Source organism: Vigna unguiculata, chromosome 8 (assembly GCF_004118075.2).
Source record: "Vigna unguiculata cultivar IT97K-499-35 chromosome 8, ASM411807v1, whole genome shotgun sequence".
Lineage (NCBI taxonomy): Eukaryota > Viridiplantae > Streptophyta > Magnoliopsida > Fabales > Fabaceae > Vigna > Vigna unguiculata.
Window position 1 is genome coordinate 13,504,509 of NC_040286.1, and position 16,657 is coordinate 13,521,165.

The window sequence follows — 16,657 nt, forward strand, 5'->3', positions numbered from 1 at the left end:
TCTCGGTGCTGCTATGGCTGCTGGTGGTGGCGCGATTTCCCTGGTGGCTTGCTCATGCTTGCTGGCGATGATGACGCAAGGTTCAGATTCGTTCACAGTGTGCGAGAAGGAGGTTGTAGAAACGCTCGTGTGCGAGGAAGATGCATCGTTCTTCTTTTGCAAATCTGTGGTGGAGCGTTAATGGTGGATTCAAACTCACGGTGGTGCGGAACCTCGGCGCGGTGGAGATTCTGGTACGTTGGTGGCGCGAGGAGATCTGCACTAGTGAAGATTATGGTCCGGCAAGGTGGACGGTGTGGAGGTGGCTGAAATTAGGGTTAGGGTTTCATGTGTGAGATGGAGGAGACGATGACATGGTAGTGTATGATTGGCCAAATTTGAAAGTTGGGGATTGCCACATGGCATGATCTGAGTGAGTTGGGTTTAAGTGGTAGGAGGGATGTAAATAGACATATTAGGGAGTTTAGAATAGGTTTTTGGTGAGATCCATTTAGAAAGAGGGTAGTGTATAAGTAAAAACTGGGGGTGCAGAAGTGATTTTTTCAGAACTTGTTAATTTCAGCCTTATTTAAAAGTGGTTTGTAATTTCAATCAATTTATTTTCCCACCTTGAATGAGCTTAATCTTAACTTTAGCTGCATCAACAAACGTTAAAATATCCAAGAATAATTTATGCAACTAAAAATCACTTTTTAACACATTTTTATCATACAAGCTCAGATAGTCTAATTATCAGAATTATCAATTAAATCACTCTTTAAGCACATAAATTCAATTAAATACCCAAAATTAAACATTAAATGATGGAAAAATACACACTCATCATGACGAACTATACAAGCGATGGTACTGATGAAGGATTGATCCCAACCAAGGATGGAGGCACATGCTTAAGAAGAGTAAGCATGTTTAGAAAGGAAGTTCACTAATCCTTCATCCCTTTCATTTGTGTTTGTTATTTTTGATTCCCAAAGTTGACTGAGTTGAATCAACTTTAGTTGACTTGTTGACCTTTGACTAGGTTTGACTTGTTGACTATAGTTGACTTGACTTAAGCCAACATGCTAATCTATATTTATTTGCTTTGTAGGTTAATTAGGAGTAAGAAAGCAATGCTAGGTGGCGCATGGTGATTGGGGAGCATAAATGATGTGGAGGAGAGAGTAAAGCAAAGGCATAAAGCATAAAGTAAAAGGCATGAAGCAAGTGTACCTATGTACTTTTGGTCTCCTTTGTTTTTAGCACACTTTGGCCACTTTTTGGAGACATATGAGACACATTCTTTGTCTCCTTTTATGCTAGCACTAGTGTAGAATTGCATTTTTACCTCGCCTTATAGGCCTTGGTTCGTAAGGAACTGAAACATATAACGGCGTGGTGGCATTTTTGCAATTCCAAGCAACTTTTATGTCTCCGTTTAAGAAAAACCCGAAACCAAAAGGGGTTATAGGCTTCGGTTCAAAAAAACCGGTGCCAAAAGGTGCTTATATGCTTCGATTGAACAGACCGAAGCCAAAAACGTGGCTAGAAATTTCAAAAATGCCACTAGCCATTACGTCTTTGGCCTCGGGTGGCACTGAACCGGGGCCAAATAGGGCTATATGCCTCCGTTATTAATTGAACCGAGGCCATATAGTTTAATTAGGGCACAAAAACGCAAACTCCTCTACTTCTTCCTCGCGCGTCGCTGCATCTTCTCCATCTCTCTCTACGTCTCGCTAGTCACCAGACCTGATCGAACCTGAGGACCCAAATCGCGAGTCCCAATCGCGGATCCAGATCGTCGCCGCTGAGACGAAGAAATCATTCTCGCCGTTCGTCGCAGTGGATGCGCTGGTTCAGGCGAGTTGCAAGCATGGTGGCTGCGCGAATCTGTGGTGGCCAGAGAGTTTGGTCCGCGTGCAGGTTGCTTCGTGATGGTGGCGGCTTGCTCGAGCATGGTGTTGCTACTGCCATGAGTGGTGCGCGAGGAAGTAGGTAACATGTGCTGGTTTGTCGAATGTGAAGTACTTCTCAAAGGCGAGCACAATAGGAGAACGTATAATGGAAGTGATAAAAAGGGTTCCGAAGATCGATTCAGACAACATGGGTGGGGAGATTCTGGAGGAGGTTCGTGGCGAAGTTGATTTTGAGAATGTGAGCTTTGTGAGCCCCAATCGTGGATCCAAATCGTCGCCGCTGAGACGAAGAAATCGTTCTCGCTGTTCGTCGCAGTGGATGCGCTGGTTCAGGCGAGTTGCAAGCATGGTGGTCGGAGAGTTTGGTACGCGTGCAGGTTGCTTCGTGATGGTGGTGCCTTGCTCGAGCATGGTGTTGTTGCTGCCATGAGTGGTGCCGCAAAAAATTGAATTAAAAAAAATATTTTTACCATATGGCTTCGGTTCTCATGGACCCGAGGCAGAAAAGGAACCCTATGGCTCCGGTTCATTTAGAACCGAGGCATAAAAGGGACACATCCACTCATGCAGGTTTCCTCCCTTGGGAGTGAATACTTTTAAGCCTTATCTTGCAGAGCAAGTGGCGGCACACATCCACTCATCTTCAAGGTTACCATGGCTTCTAGCCTAGCCTTGTAGTGGCGTGCTTCTCACATTTTTACCATTTCTTTCCTTTTCATTTTATGTTTTCTTCTTCCTTTAATTGTTCTTGGTTTTCTATGGTTTATGTGCTTTCCATTTCTTTTTCATTTTGAAGTAATCCATCATCTTCTTCTCTTGAGCTTTGTGAAAGGAACCTTCACACCTAGATAGCTTGCTATCTTAATGTCCAGTGGGGATTTCACTTAGCTTTCTTAATCAACTCACACCATATTCAACAATCTTAAAAAGGAACAAGATAATCCTTCATCAGAACATTAGCCATATTAATAAGAAAATAAAATAGTGTACGACTTATCACCAGTGCAGGAAGGGCCTTTGGCAGCGGTTGTTTTTACTATTCTGCACCGGTTCGGGAACCGAAGCATATTGGGGCGAGGCCAAAAGGTCATAGCTTTTGGCCTCGGTTGAGAACCGAAGCCATAGAGGGAGCTTCTGCCTCGGTTTTAACTGCACCCGAGGCCATAGACCCTGCCTTTTGCCTCGGTTTTGAGGGCACCCGAGGCCATATGGGCCTTTTTTCTTTTTTTTTTTTAAATTCGAGAACCCTTTTGGCCTCGGTTTTTGCTGCAACCGAGGCCATAGGGGCTGTTTTTGGCCTCGGTTTTTGTTGCACCCGAGGCCATAAGTGTTTTTTTTTTTTTTTTTTTTTAATTCGATAGTCTTTTGGCCTCGGTTTTGGCTTCACCCGAAGCCAAAAGCCCCCTTTTTGCTTCGGTTCTGGTATGAACCGAGGCCTAATACTCTGTTTTTTTTTTAAATGCAGTTTCTGTTTTGGTGTTATTCCCACATTTAAACCTGCAAATTTTGTTCAGCACCCAGCACAGACCAGAATAGACCAGAACAAAATAGTTTAAAACACATCCACAATTCAAATTCATTTAAAAGACAATTACAAATCATTTACAATCAAGATACATGTTCTAATCAATAGTATTGTACATTTCAATTATATATTTGGCACATGCTATCCTACCAAACTTGATGGACTTTGCGGGAATTGCTGCAGGACTCTTGAATGTCTACAAAATAATAGATTAAGTTAAGTTAGTATATAAAAAGGAAATATTGCAAAGTATTCATTTTAATTCAAATATATATTACCGTTTCCCAATTTGTTGTAATACGAGCACGCACAGTGGTTGTCATCCATTGCATTATATAGTAACCGCACTCATATGAGCCGGTTTGTCTATTACACTACATTATATTAACAACGTTACAATTAATTAATGAAGAAAATCAAGCAAACAATCATGAAGATATGGATAGAAATATCAAACCTGGAGAGAACACCATACAAGACCTTTTGCTTTAGCCGTTGATCTCCCTAACAACATGTTATGTGCAGCAATTGAACTATGATATAGAGAATAAGTTAGGATATTTTTATATAACATGTCATATTCATAAGATTGATATTGAGGTTCTTACCAATCTATCACTTGTCTAAGATGGTTGGGCGGAGGGCGATGCAAAGAGCAAAACCACACAGCAAGGTTCTCCCTTAGGGAAACCACAAGTAACTGCCAATGACGCCTGATAAGAAAATAAATTCATTGTTATGCATTAAAATGACTTATTATATTCATAAGTTAACAAAAATGACTTACCCAGCAAGATAAGGGACAAAATAAATTTCTTTTCCACGTTGAAAGCATTTGGTCACATATGCTTGAATGTCATCAAACTTGTTGCCTTCATGGGTGAGTTGGGGGTCTATAAACCCATATACATCATTCAGCCCCATAGTTTCAGTGACACCAGACAGATACCTAAACCAAAAATTGATTTGATATAAGTAAATACATAAATATATCAAATAACTATATATAATGACTAAAAGACTTACATCATCCATAATTGAATAATGGTAATATTGAGTTCTTCTTGTCCTCGTGCAAGCTCCAAGACATCTTGGGAATGCAAGTAAAGTGGGATGTCAAGATCTCTCCCAAAAATGTTAGCATCCCAAGGAACCTGCATCGGCTTATCAGCTATGATTTCTGCAAGTTGGAGCAATGCACCAAGAGGATCATCCAAAGAGAGAAGAATCTTCTTTGATTGAGGTTTTTCCTATATTGATGCAATTTCAGTTAAAATGGAATATAATTTAAGTTTGAATATAATAAACATGTAAACTTAAAAATGTAGTATATTTGTGGGTTTAAGAGTCTGTACCGGGGGGTCAGTATCAACCAAATCTCTAGGCCAGGCGAGGAAACACTGGAATGCCTGTGCCACAGTATACACCTCATCTGTTGGCACAGGAACTAAAGCATGCGGTATGAGAACCTCCTCTACCGTGACCTTAACCTCATCCTCTGATAACTCCATGCCATGAAGAACTGTGGCTGCCTCAAATACTTTTCCACGAGCCACTAGTGTCTTCTCTGTACCATCCCAAATATATAGCTGACATGGATGAGTGTCATCCATGTCATCCCCGGGTGGAGCTGAACAACTCCCCTTTCCGCTTCTACCTGTTAGAGCCAACGATTTATTAATGTTATTCAATTACTTTATTAAATATCATTTATTCAATTCATAACTTATAGAAAACAAATTTACCCGTGGGAGGCACAAATGGGTCTAGTTCTGGCGGATGATCCACTGGCGAACGAATGCCATAATGCTCAAATTGGCGCATTAGTTCTTCTCTCACTTGCGCCGTGATCATTTCCTTTAGTCTTTGTTCATAATCAGCACCATGACTGCATGAAGACTGACGAGAGGAGGAACCAAAAAATTGGCGTATGCCGACTCCTGATCCAGCACCACGCACACGTCCAGGGTGCTCAGGTCGTCCAATTGCAGCAGCAAGTATGTCATGACGACCTTCTGGAATGAATCCTCCTTGGGAGGTCTGCTCAACCAACGAATCCTACAAGGTAACAAAAACATTTATAAATCAAAATACAATATAAAACATGAACGAGCAATTTAGATAAAAATTGTATCTTACAATTTTCTCAGAGATTTCTCGTGCAGAGTCAGAAGTGTAGTTGCCTGATGAGCGTAAACGGGCTAACTTCCACTTCTGATGACGTGATGGTGGTGAAGGAGGCTCAGTATCTTCACCCTCAGAAGGTGGGGGCCTAGATTTTTTCTTTTCTGTCATTATCTTCTCTTCAAGTTTTCTATACCCACCACGAGATAATATGTGCGGGTTTGTATTTTGAGCACTTATGCTTTGAGCCTTTTTCCTCTTGACCTGTAACATATAAAACCCATTTTATGAATTAGTTAAAATTTTGCATAATTATCAATTGTGTTATTCATGATTTCAAATAAACATACCTGCCATCCCTCAGATGTCCGAAGCTCAACAAACTGACGCCATGTGTCTTCATCAATCCAAGTGTAATTCAACAATGGATTTTCATTCTTTTTGTGTCCAAAGACATACCTTGACGTCAACTTGGTCTTAAAACCACGAAATTTCTCAGCCACCGATGACAAACATTTTTGTCTTAAAGTCGGCACATTTGGAATATCAAATGTTAGCTGCAATATAGAAAATGTCATCAACAATATTTATCATATTATCAACAAAGTCAAAGTATAACTTTAATAACATTAATATTAGTTACCAATAAATCTTGCCATATCATTTCCCGATCAACTTCAGTGACATGATCAAAAGATGGCGTAAGGATTGATATTCTCTCTCGTGCCAACATTCCTAAATAGCTTTTGAAGACGTCCCCAGAACGACCACTAGGTTCACCAGTGTCGACGTTAATATCAACATGTGTTTTCTGACCTTTAGCTCTTCTAATTAAGACCTCTCTCAACCTAGTGGCTCCTCTAGTGGGTCTCTTAGTAGGTGCTTCATCCTCTGATGAAGTATGTTCAGCCATGTATCTGTGAAATGAAAACATAAAAAAACATTAATAAGCAACTGACAAATTAATATATAAAACATTATTTAACAAAACACCTAAATGTTAACAAGAATATGAAATTCATACATAAAGTTATTGATTGGTCATATGTATATTCCTTCATCGTGATCTTCTCGAATTGCATGTACATCATCAACTAGATGGATTTCATCAATATTTGTCGTTCTTCTAAATGGATGGGTGACAGCAATATTAAGATCACTCATATTCTCTTCATTAGGATCAATTTGTTTTTTTCCATGAAGAGCGACAAACCAATGTTCAGACGCAGGATCTTTAACATAGAAAACCTGAGATGCTTGTTGTGCCATGATAAATGGCTCGTCTCGATAACCCACCTTTCGAAAATCCACTAGAGTCATTCCTGATTCATCTATTTTGACACCACTCTTATTGTCAATCCACTTACATTTGAACAGTGGAATAGTAAACATGGTATAATCAACCTCCCATATCTCTTGTATTACACCATAGTATGTCATTGATCCTACTACGGGATTTTGATCTTTAGATGTAGAAAATTGTAGCGACTCGGCTTCAAGACTGACTCCACTATTTTGTACTGTGCTTTTATCATCAAGACACTTTGTATAGAATGTGCAATTATTGATTTCATAACCTGTACAACAGATGACATCAAATTTCAACCCATTTGCTAACCACATCAAAGTCTCAGAGCATTGCGCATCTTTCAAAACCTCAGATTTAAACCAAGGCATGAATGTTCTATTATGTTCCATCAAATGCCATTTCTCTGATTGTCTTGGATTGTTCTCTTTCACAATGACTTTGTGTGCAGATAAGTAAGGCATTACCTCATTTGTGTTGTTCAAAATGTATAGGTGTGCTTGCATCAACTCTTCGCGATTTTTGGTAACCACACTCACACCTCGTATGCTGTTACTTATAGAACACCTGTTCAACCATGATCTGTGAGGAACTCCTATCGGTTTTGCTTTTGCCATGTAATCTGAACAGAACTCGACACTTTCTTCAGCAATATATCTTTCGATCATTGAAGCTTCTGGACGATATTGATTTTTCACATACCCTTTCAAAATCTTCATGTAACGTTCAATGGGATACATCCATCTTAAGTATACTGGTCCACAAAACTTGATTTCTCTCACCACATGAACAAGTAAATGTACCATGATGTCAAAAAATGATGGAGGGAAAAACATCTCTAGCTGACACAAGATGATAACAATTTCGGCTTGAAGTTCATCTAACTTTAAAGGATCAATGACTTTGCTACAAATTGAAGAGAAGAATGCACACAAACGCGTTATAGTTTGTCTAACATTTTTGGGTAAAATTCCACGAATAGCTACAGGTAACAATTGTTGCATTAAGATGTGGCAATCGTGAGACTTGAGACCAACAAGCTTCAAGTCTTGCATGGACACTAAACTCTGAATATTTGAAGAGTATCCTTGAGGTACCTTGACACTCTTTAAACATAAGCAAAAACTTATCTTCTCTTGTCTGGACATAGTGTAACATGCAGGGGGCAAATAAGTGCGCCTACCAACCTCCCTTGGTGCCAAGTCTTCTCGGATCTTCATTTCAACCAAATCCAAACGAGCATTTACTCCATCTTTTGTCTTTCCCTGAATGTTGAGTAGTGTACCAATCAAGCTATCACACACATTCTTCTCTACATGCATGACATCTATGCAATGCCTAACTTCTAACTTCGACCAATATGGAAGGTCAAAGAATATTGATTTTTTCTTCCAAGGGCTCGATGCAGATGACTTCTTGGACGTTTTACCAAATACATGGTGTACTTTATTAACTTTTTCATGAATTTCAATGCCAGTTAATGGAGTTGGTGCTTTGTCATTCTCTTGATGTCCATTGAATGCTTTCTTTAACCTTCGATAAGGATGATTAGCTTGTAAAAACCTTCGATGGCGCAGATACACGGTCTTCCTTCCATTTTTCAATTGATGAGATGCAGTGTTTTCTTCACATATAGGACATGCTTTATGACCCTTGACACTGTACCCTGACAAATTACCATAAGCTGGAAAGTCATTAATGGTGCAAAATAACATTGCATGCATCATGAAAGTTTCAGAAGCAACAGCATCAAATACTTCAACACCATCAACCCACAACACCTTCAAGTCTTCAACTAGAGGATTGAGATATACATCTATGTCATTTCCAGGCTGCTTTGGACCAGATATCATCATAGACAACATCATGTATTTTCTCTTCATGCAGAGTCCAGGAGATAAGTTGTAAATGAATAATATAACAGGCCAACAACTGTGATTTGTACTTAAATTACCAAATCAGACTTAATGCTCTACGTCTAAAGACACAATGCTCTTAAATTGAGACTCAATCCTTTCACAAAATTAATCAAAACACTCCAAACAATTTCTATCTCAATCCAAATTAACACTCACAATAACTAAAATTTAAAATTAACATACACAAAAACAGAAAATCAAACAAAAACGCGTTCGAAATTTACTTTAAAGAAAATCGCGGCGCGACAATTGCGGCAAAAGAACGAAAGTGTTCGCGTGGTGGTAGAGGGACGCCGGAACACTTGCAGAGAGACAGAGAGAGGGACGAGACAGCGGCAGTAGTCTCGCGTGGTGGTGGACGGACGCCAGACGAGACGGCGCAAGAGCTCGCGTGGTGGTCTCGCGTGGTGGTGGCTGGAGGCGCGACGACACAGCGGCAGTGGCTGGTGGAGGCTCGCGTGGAGGCTCGCGTGGTGGTGGCTGGAGGCGCGACGAGACAGCGGCGGTGGCTGGTGGAGGCTCGTGTGGAGGCTCGCGTGGTGGTGGCTGGAGGCGCGACGAGACTGCGGTGGCTGGTGGAGGCTCGCGTGGAGGCTCGCGTGGTGGTGGCAGGAGGCTCGCGTTCGCGTGGTGGCAGGAGGCTCGTGGTCGCCGGAATTTGCAGAGGAGAAATGCAGCTGCGCGCGCGAGGAAGAAGAGGGGTTCTGTTTTGAGCCCTAATCAAAGGATATGGCCTCGGTTCCACGTAGAACCGAGGCATATAACCACTCTTTGGCCTCGGTTTCCAAACAACCGAGGCCTATCACCCATCTTTGGCACCGGCTTCTCCTAACCGAAGCCTATAGGTCAATTTCTGGCAACCTTTTGGCTTCGGGCCTCCTTAACCGAGGCCTATAAGTGGCATTTGGCACCGGTTTCTTAAGACCCGAGGCCTAAAGTGACATTTGGCACCGGTTTTTGACTGAACCGAGGCCTATAAGTTCCCTTTAATTACAAAATTGCCACCGCCTCCTTATAGGCTTCGGTTCCGCCATAACCGAGGCCTATAAGGCGAGGTAAAATCCCAAATCTGCACTAGTGTATAAACGTATGAAATAAGAAACATAAAACATTAGTCCTAAGTTGCTTCTTCATCAATACCTTCCACGGTCACGGCTTCTCCAACGTTCATATCTCCATCAACCCCCATCTTCCTCGCCTCCTCCTCAGGACTAGTTTTGACCTCGCTTATAAGCTGACCGTCAACTACATCTTTATTCACATCAAATCTGGAATCCGACACGTCCACGTCTTTCTAGAAATCGTTAATATGCTCTTGAATGATGCAACCCTTAAGGTCCTTTAACTCAGTCTCAAGGCCTTCATTTTTTCTTCAACTCATCGTAGTCGGGCTCCAGATCAAAGATCCTTCCCTTCAACTTCCTCTCCGACTCCAAGCACCGGACTTTCCAGGTACCTAGCCTCTTGATGAAGGATTATCTTGTTTCTTTTTAAGATTATTAAATATGTTGTTAGTTGATTAAGAAAGCTAAGTGAAATCCCCACTGGACATTAAGATAGCAAGCTATCTAGATGAAGGTTCCTTTCACAAAGCTCAAGAGAAGAAGATGATGGATTGATTCAAAACAAAAAGGAAATGGAAAGCACATAAACCATAGAAAACCAAGAACAATTAAAGGGAGAAGAAAACATAAAATGGAAAGGAAAGAAATGGTAAAAATGTGAGAAGCACGCCACTACAAGGCTAGGCTAGAAGCCATGGCAACCTTGAAGATGAGGGATGTGTGCCGCCACTTGCTATGCAAGATAAGGCTTAAAAGTATTCACTCCCTAGGGAGGAAACTCTCACAAATGGTTGAGACACAAGAGTGTTTTTACTTCAAAATGTTCAACCCTTTTACATGTCTAGGAGCACCCCTTAGATAGAAGAGTTTAAGGGCCTCTAAGCAAATAAAAGATACCTAAGGATGTCTCTACAAAAACCTAACCCTAGCTTCTAGAAACTAGGTCAAATAAGGTTACAAAAAATGAGAGACAAAAGAGCTAACTATGGTGTGTGCAAGGCTAATTTCGTTCTAGCACAAAAGGAGACAAAGAATGTGTCTCATATATCTCCAAAAAGTGGCCAAAGTGTGCTAAAAGCAAAGGAGACCAAAGGTACATAGGTACACTTACTTCATGCCTTTTACTTTATGCTTTATGCCTTTGCTTTACTCTCTCCTCCACATCATTTATGCTCCCCAATCACCATGTGCCACCTAGCATTGCTTTCTTACTCCTAATTAACCTACAAAGCAAATAAACATAGATTAACATGTTGGCTTAAGTCAAGTCAACTATAGTCAACAAGTCAAACCTAGTCAAAGGCAACAAATCAACTAAAGTTGAATCAACTAAGTCAACTTTGGGAATCAAAAATAACAAACACAAATGAAAGGGATGAAGGATTAGTGAACTTCCTTTCTAAACATGTTTATTCTTCTTAAGCATATGCCTCCATCCTTGGTTGGGGTCAATCCTTCATCACCTCTTCTTTTCCTCTAGCCATTCCTCTCTTTCCTTTTCCCAGGCCGCCTTCTCCTCGACATGTTTGTCCACTTGGCCTTGCAACTCCTCTATCTTCGACCGATTGCCCTGTTTCAACTCTCTCTGAAATAGACTCTCCACTATGCGTCCCAAGATCAAAGCTTTGCTATTAAATTCTAACATAGCCTTGGTTGTAACACCCCAATTTTGGGACGTCACGGAACGTTAGAAAATTTTTGCGTTTCGCGAAAAAAGAAATAAATATTGAAAATGTACTAATTAAAAAACTTTTAATTTAAAAGTAAATAGATAATCCAAATGTTAATTTGGAATAATAATTATATTAAATAAACAAAGTTCCAACTAAATACTAGAAATTAAAAGAAAATTTCATAGTCTTCACTGTTTAATTTAAATCAACAAAATAAACCATAAATCCCCGAGTCCACTCCATCCTTTCCGATATCTACTTCGAGTCAGAAATATCTGCATTACCGTCTGCTCCCGTATAACACACACGTTATACGATCATCGCACAGGCAACAAACATACAAACAAACAAATAGGGGTAAGCTAACCATAAACAATGATATTCATAAAAGAAAATCATAAATAAAACTTGTCCAATAATACTCAACGTCGCATTCGATTAACACGGAAACTTTATGACCACAATCCATCCTTGGTTTGAACACACAAACCCCAAATCCAAACATTCATACTAAACCAAAACATAGCATCACATTCATCTAAAATCTTCATTAAATTCCACCAAGAGCTTTCAAGCAAAGCAAAATACTCTCAATATGAAACACATGAGAATTTCATATTGCCAACAAAACACTCACCATCACATCATGCTTGAAAAATAAAGTCTTCCAACCAACCCATATTCATATATCACCCCTGTATATAATCACATACCAAAAATCAAATACAAGCGCAAGAAAATTACGATGTCAATTCATACTCCTAACGCATTCAAACCCTTCAAAGAAAAATAGTCAATATATAACTTACCATACTTGCCATTTCTAAACCCCTCGCTGCCCCTATTCATTTCACGCATGACAACAAGAGAAAAACTAAGGATTTTGTATCCTTTAATCACGTGAAAAGCGATTCCAAAAGAGAAAGGAAGAAAAACATGGCACGGTCTGCACCAATTCCTTTAAAGACTACCCTCCCTCAAAGTTACATGAATGGTTTAAAGGAAATAGATAAAAACAAATCCGTGGGCCCCAACGCATCATGCCTTTACGTGAAAGAGAGAAAAAAGAATGGAAGAAAGAGAAACTAACACTCATGTGTTTACGGGAAAGAGAATAGAAAGAGAAAAACAAAATCCATAAACCCATTCTCACACCTGCAACGTGAATAAAGTCTTATGAAAAACTAAGAGCTGCATGCATTGCACCCACCAATGAAAACCTAATGAAACCCGAAAAGAACCCCTGCACTGCACCGTAACCCACGAACAAGAAAACCACATTTTTTTTTAAGTGACCATGAACTCAAAGAATGCAACAGTTTGCATGCATATAATTGAAACGAAACTGCACCCAAATCAAAACCATGCACAACAAAACAAACTCCACATAGCAAACATGTATTATTCACGCACCACATAATTCACGCACCTCATAATACAGCAAACCAAAACCTATATGATTCACGCATTCCTTGTAAAGCAACTTTACACAATCATAGATGAACTGCAACGTAAACACATCCAAATTGCCCACCAATGTACAATGCATAAGATAGAGAAGTCAAGCTCCAAGCAAAACAGAATACAAAGTTAACTTCTCCTAGACTACACATGCATGCTTTTCAAGTTTCACTCATCAAACAAACATCAAGAAAACAAGAGAAGAATGCAAGGTTGGCTTCCCCTACCTCTCTAGATGATTCCTCTTCTCTACCACTGAAAACTCTAACTTGCACCCTTCCTCTCTTTTCCTTCTCCGGTCTCCCTCTTTTCTCTAAAGAAAATTCCTAGGATTTAGCTTTATCTAATTCCACCCAATAGTTCTGTTAAGATTGTTTTTAGCCCATTTTATTTTTTTTCCTTATCATTTAACTCTAAAAAATAAAATAAAAACAGAAGATAAAACAGAAAGAAAATGAGCAACGAAATTTTGAATGCCTGGAAACACAACCCCATTCAGCTCCATGGGTCCCACACCTTTAAAGGAGAGAAAAATATTGATTCTAAAACAAACACAAATCATACTTTACACCAGCCAGATTTGAACCCTGCACCTGCTCTTCTATGCACGCAATTATCACCACTAGGCTATATGCCTTCACATGATATTATATACATTATAAGATTTAAAGCCCTTAAACTCCACTAACCTTAATTCCTTAAATCACTTAAATAATTATTATAAACACCACAATAACTTAAATCACTCAAATAATAATTATTTTCTATTTCATAATTTAATAACCTAATTAAATTAAATGAATCAACAATATTAATCTAACCATTAATTTTCTTTCTATGTGTTTTCCTTTAATCTAATTTTTCCCGGGTCTTACATTCTCCCCAACTTTAAAAATTTTCGTCCTCGAAAATTGTCTATTCAGAAAATAAAACATCTTGCATACTTAAATTTTTTACACAATCACATGATGAAATAAAAATCTCATATCAAAACAATTTGTACACCTAAACATTCACTACAAATATAAAATAGAAAACCTCATAGTTCTTAACAAAATATTCTTACCCAAGAAAACAAAATAATCTAACATACAACTTTTCTTTTCTTTCCACACATAGCTTTATACCTTATTCATTTTCACAATATAAACTTATAATTCATAAATAACAAAATTATTTAGAATCCATACCATTATTAAACTTTATCAAAACAAAGCAACCACCGAATAATTATATGTCAACATGAAATTTTTACATACCTTTAACACAAATAATCTCATAGAGAAAAACAACCATATTGTGATATCATGCAACATTAAATTACCCACACATAAAATTCACCTTGCCTGAATCCACATATGTATCACTCATCAAAGATTACTACTTGAAACATGTTCCCAAAACCAAAACATGCAATCCACAACATATTACCACCAAGTAATATCCAACAGTATGTCATTCTCTCATAACCAACCATTCTACCTTTCCTGCGCACCAACGCCTCTTGGAAAGGCCATTCTCCTGCTTTTCCTTAAGACTTACAAGTAACAACCCTTGTCTGTTCACCAAAACCCGACAAGAGAGCAACACCTACCTGCTCACCAAAACCCGGTAAAAGTGTTGCTTTCCCTAAGACTCACACACAACAACCCTCGCCTGTTCACCAAAACCCGGCAAGAGCACCACCCTTACCTGTTCACCAAAACCTGGTAAGAGCGCTGTAACTAAGCTTAGGCCAAAGACTTATGGTAGAACAAAACCCCCTTTTACCCGACTCACCAAAGTCCTATGGGTAAAAGTGCAACCTGGTTTTACAGATATGAGAGAATCCATACTATACATCACACACACAATCAAGCATAACATATTTCATCAACATAACATTTACCAAATTGAACATTTCACCACCAATATGTATTATACAAACATCACAAAGCATACTTTACATACCCCGTACATATCACCAACTGAATAAAACAAGACAAACCAAAGAAAACAACAGAATACCAACTTCCCAGATCCAACCATCCCTCCTATCTAAACAACTAGCGTTAACAGAAAACAAGTGTCTTGGGTTAAGTTACCTGTTTCAGCTCCCGACATGGCAAACACCCTTCCTGCTGCCTTCGGCTTCTCTTCTGGAGTCTTTTGTGGTTGTTGTGTCACTTCGGACTTCCCCTTCTCAGGACAAGAGTTCGCATAATGATCCGGCTTACGACAAATGAAACACTTCCTCTCTTCCGGCTTCGCTCTCGAAAATTTCGGACAATTTCGTCGATAATGGTCTCCTCCGCATTCGAAACACTTCACAGTCCCCTGTCCATCACGTTGAGGTTTATTATAGGGTTTCTCCTGTCGTTTCTCCCTGCCATTACTGCTATGATGTGTCCTCATAACCCGACTTGGGTCCACCTCTAATTGCTCCACTGTCTTTGCTTGCTCCACTAAGAGTGGGAACTCTCTGATCCTCATAGGCACTATCACCTTCATTATATTGTGACGTAAGCCCCTTTCAAACTTTCTGCACCGCCACTCTTCGCTCATATTCTGAGAGTAGAATCGAGCTAGATATTCAAAACGATCAACATAAGCTTGCACCGATTTATCTCTCTGTAGTAGCCTCAAAAACTCGGCTTCCCTCTCATGTCTGGCGCTATCTGGAAAGTATTGTCCCATAAATTTCGTCCGGAAACTTGTCCAACTGATGACCTCATTGCGAGCTTCCATCATCTGTCGCATACCTCCCCACCAGTACTCAGCCTCGCCATTAAGTAAAAATGTAGCGTACTCCAGCTTTTGTTCGTCAGTGCACCCGAGCACCCGAAAGATCTTCTCATTCTCTCTAATCCATGCATCTGCCTCATCCGGAGTTGCTTTACCGTTGAACTTTGGTGGTTTGTGACGCATGAATTCGTTCATACCGTTTTGTTGCACTGGTGCGTGCACTACTTGTGGTTGTTGGTGTTGCATTGCATCGACCAACCGTTGAATAGCTTGAGCCATTTCATCAACTGAGTTGGTTGAATTCTCAGATCTACGTGCCATTGCTCTAATGGATATCATCAAATAACTACTAATTAAATGTCATAAAATACAATACAATTCAGAGTCACACAACATCAACTAGACGAGCTCACTCCCCACATTCCCAAAGTTTTTTCGAAAACCTAGCTCTGATACCAAAATGTAACACCCCAATTTTGGGACGTCACGGAACGTTAGAAAATTTTTGCGTTTCGCGAAAAAAGAAATAAATATTGAAAATGTACTAATTAAAAAACTTTTAATTTAAAAGTAAATAGATAATCCAAATGTTAATTTGGAATAATAATTATATTAAATAAACAAAGTTCCAACTAAATACTAGAAATTAAAAGAAAATTTCATAGTCTTCACTGTTTAATTTAAATCAACAAAATAAACCATAAATCCCCGAGTCCACTCCATCCTTTCCGATATCTACTTCGAGTCAGAAATATCTGCATTACCGTCTGCTCCCGTATAACACACACGTTATACGATCATCGCACAGGCAACAAACATACAAACAAACAAATAGGGGTAAGCTAACCATAAACAATGATATTCATAAAAGAAAATCATAAATAAAACTTGTCCAATAATACTCAACGTCGCATTCGATTAACACGGAAACTTTATGACCATAATCCATCCTTGGTTTGAACA

The 16,657-nt window shown here is 39.4% G+C and overlaps 2 protein-coding genes across 2 annotated transcripts; both read right to left on the bottom strand.

The window, feature by feature from the left end:
* Positions 1-8,997: 8,997 nt before the first annotated feature.
* Positions 8,998-11,481, bottom strand: LOC114194878 (translation initiation factor IF-2-like). The gene is made up of 3 exons (XM_028085284.1): positions 11,300-11,481; positions 9,913-10,040; positions 8,998-9,488 (listed from the first exon to the last, which is right to left on the bottom strand). The coding sequence occupies exons 1-3, from the start codon at positions 11,479-11,481 to the stop codon at positions 8,998-9,000; spliced, it is 801 nt and encodes a 266-aa protein (XP_027941085.1).
* A 2,826-nt stretch (positions 11,482-14,307) lies between these two features.
* Positions 14,308-16,015, bottom strand: LOC114194879. Its single transcript, XM_028085285.1, has 3 exons — positions 15,055-16,015; positions 14,921-14,937; positions 14,308-14,316 (listed from the first exon to the last, which is right to left on the bottom strand). Exons 1-3 carry the CDS (start codon positions 16,013-16,015, stop codon positions 14,308-14,310), a joined length of 987 nt encoding a protein of 328 aa, XP_027941086.1.
* Between the last annotated feature and the right edge of the window lie 642 nt (positions 16,016-16,657).